This window comes from Bidens hawaiensis, unplaced genomic scaffold (genome assembly GCF_021521415.1).
Source record: "Bidens hawaiensis isolate Kalapana, Puna unplaced genomic scaffold, B.hawaiensis_p1.1 tig00013584_1, whole genome shotgun sequence".
NCBI lineage: Eukaryota > Viridiplantae > Streptophyta > Magnoliopsida > Asterales > Asteraceae > Bidens > Bidens hawaiensis.
Window position 1 is genome coordinate 245166 of NW_027492152.1, and position 2416 is coordinate 247581.

Here is a 2416-nt window from a genome sequence, read left to right on the forward strand (position 1 = left end):
TGCCTTTTCTTGCTCTTCAGATACTAAGATGTTAGAATTCACATGTAAAGATTGACACCTCGTTATCTTGCATAAGTGAATTGTGATACTCAAAGAGATTCCAAACCAAGAAAGCAAAAGATACTAAGATGTTAGAATTCACATGTAAAGATTGACACCTCGTTATCTTGCATAAGTGAATTGTGATACTCAAAGAGATTCCAAACCAAGAAAGCAAAGATCGGATGGATTCAACCGTCTCATCCAAAAGCCTTGACCAAATAATTTAATTATGACCCACAAGTATTTTCTAGGAAAACGGATTTTTATATATTAAAAAAGGATAATAAAAGGAAATTAAATCAGAATACCACATCATCAACCCCGCGTTGACGTCATATTCCTGGTTTATTCATTTTGAAAAAAAAAATAGATTAAATTGTAGGCAAGACATTTCTCGAATATTCAAGATCTCCAAAATAATTAGGTATATTTAATACCATTAAATACCACAACAATTTTAAAATCCTATATCTAAACTAAATTATTATACTTTTTTTAACGATTAATGAGTCATTCAAATTTGGCAACCGACTAAATTCACCGTAACATGATATATTCGTCTTTTGATTCGGAAAAAACCCTTAACTAATGTGAACGCCTGTGAACACTCACTTGAAGGCACAACAATAGAATAAGATAAAATCAGTTCAGTTTAAGAATTCAACTAGTAAAAACCACATACTCGTCAAGTTTATCTCTTATCACTCCACCACTAACTTAGACAAATTAACTTATTATTGTTGTTATCGGATAATAATATATATTAGTATAATATTTTTTCTTTAAATTATAAATATTATATTATCATATTAATTTATATCCGATGACAACAAAATAAGTTAATAACTTTTGCTTAACGGTAACAACTAACAACATTGTTGATTTCCTCGAAACTGTCTTCTCGTGTTCTCCGTGGTTTCCTTATCTAGAAAAACTCGGTTTCTAAATCCCAACTATATATATATACATATATTCATAATATATTCATGTCCAATTTCATTCATCATAATAATATTCAACACAAGCAAGCAACCATGACTCAAATACCATTAGAACTCAAACTCATGTCAGCTAAAGGACTTAACAAAGTCAACCTCATCGGCAATATGGCCGTCTATGCCGTCGTGTACATCACCGGCAACGGGAAGAAACAAGACCAGAAGCAGAGAACCGGCGTCGATAAAGACGGAGATTCCAATCCCACGTGGAATCATCCGATGAAGTTTACGATAGACGAGCACGCTGCGTTACAAAACAGGTTAACTCTCGTTGTTGATATCAAAGCGGAAGGGTTGTTAATGGATAAAGATGTAGGAGAAGTGCATGTTCCGGTTATGGAGCTTATGGACGGTTATTCAGTTGGAGGGAAACCGTTGCAGTTTGTTAGTTATCAGGTGAGGAAACCGAATGGTAAACCGAAAGGCGAACTCAGTTTTTCGTATAAGTTTGGTGAGAAATTGGCGGTGTTTGGTAAGGTTGAGGAGTCGGTGATGGCATATCCACCAGGGAAAGATAATAAGTTGGACAAGCCTGTTATGGCTTATCCAACGGTGGGTTATGAAAATAGTTCATTATACCCACCAGCGGTCGATGCTGGTTCGGGAATTTATCCACCACAACCATCGGCCCCTGCTGATGCTACTAGTACTTATCCTCCTGTGGGAGGAGTGTATTATCCTCCTACAGGGTACACTCAATCACATGTGGGATATGGGTACCAACACCAGCAGTCAGGTTACAATGGTTACCCTCCGCCCCCACCAATGGGGTACGGAGCGTATTCTCCTCCACAGGCAGGATATGGGTACCCGCCTGTGGTACAACCACAAAAGCCTCAAAAGAATAAATTAGGTCTTGGATTGGGAGCTGGATTATTGGGAGGAGCGTTGGGCGGTTTGTTGATAGGGGATATTATGTCGGACGTTGCTGGTGGTGGTGGTTGTGGAGGCGGTTGCGGTGGCGGATGTTGAAACCTCTAAAAGTGTTTAATAGTTCGTTGTAATTGTCATCCTAAAATCAAAAGAGATGAAGGAGGGTTGTACATGTATTTTAGTTTTGTTATAAGTCAACTAGAAGTAACGTAGAGGCTAAAGATTGGTACAAAACAACCGATGGCCGAAAACAATTCAAATGTTGATATTGTCTATTCATATGACTACTTGGATAAATAAATAATATATATGAAAAAAACATTATTCTTTACAAATATTATAAATAGTAAATCAAGAGTATAAACACTCATCGTTTTAGTTAAAGAGTTCGTATTCATTAAAACAATGTCTCTATTTCGATTGGTATCTCCTTTACAACGATTCGTAATAAAGAGGATGATCTCATCTTCTCATCTCCCTAAACTTATGATCGATGGGTAGTT

At 36.5% G+C, this 2416-nt stretch overlaps 1 protein-coding gene across 1 annotated transcript; it reads left to right on the forward strand.

The window, feature by feature from the left end:
* Positions 1 to 1044: 1044 nt before the first annotated feature.
* Positions 1045 to 2090, forward strand: LOC143544486 (protein SRC2 homolog). The gene is made up of 2 exons (XM_077036584.1): positions 1045 to 1512; positions 1549 to 2090. The coding sequence occupies exons 1-2, from the start codon at positions 1077 to 1079 to the stop codon at positions 2010 to 2012; spliced, it is 900 nt and encodes a 299-aa protein (XP_076892699.1). The 5' UTR covers positions 1045 to 1076; the 3' UTR covers positions 2013 to 2090.
* Positions 2091 to 2416: the final 326 nt, after the last annotated feature.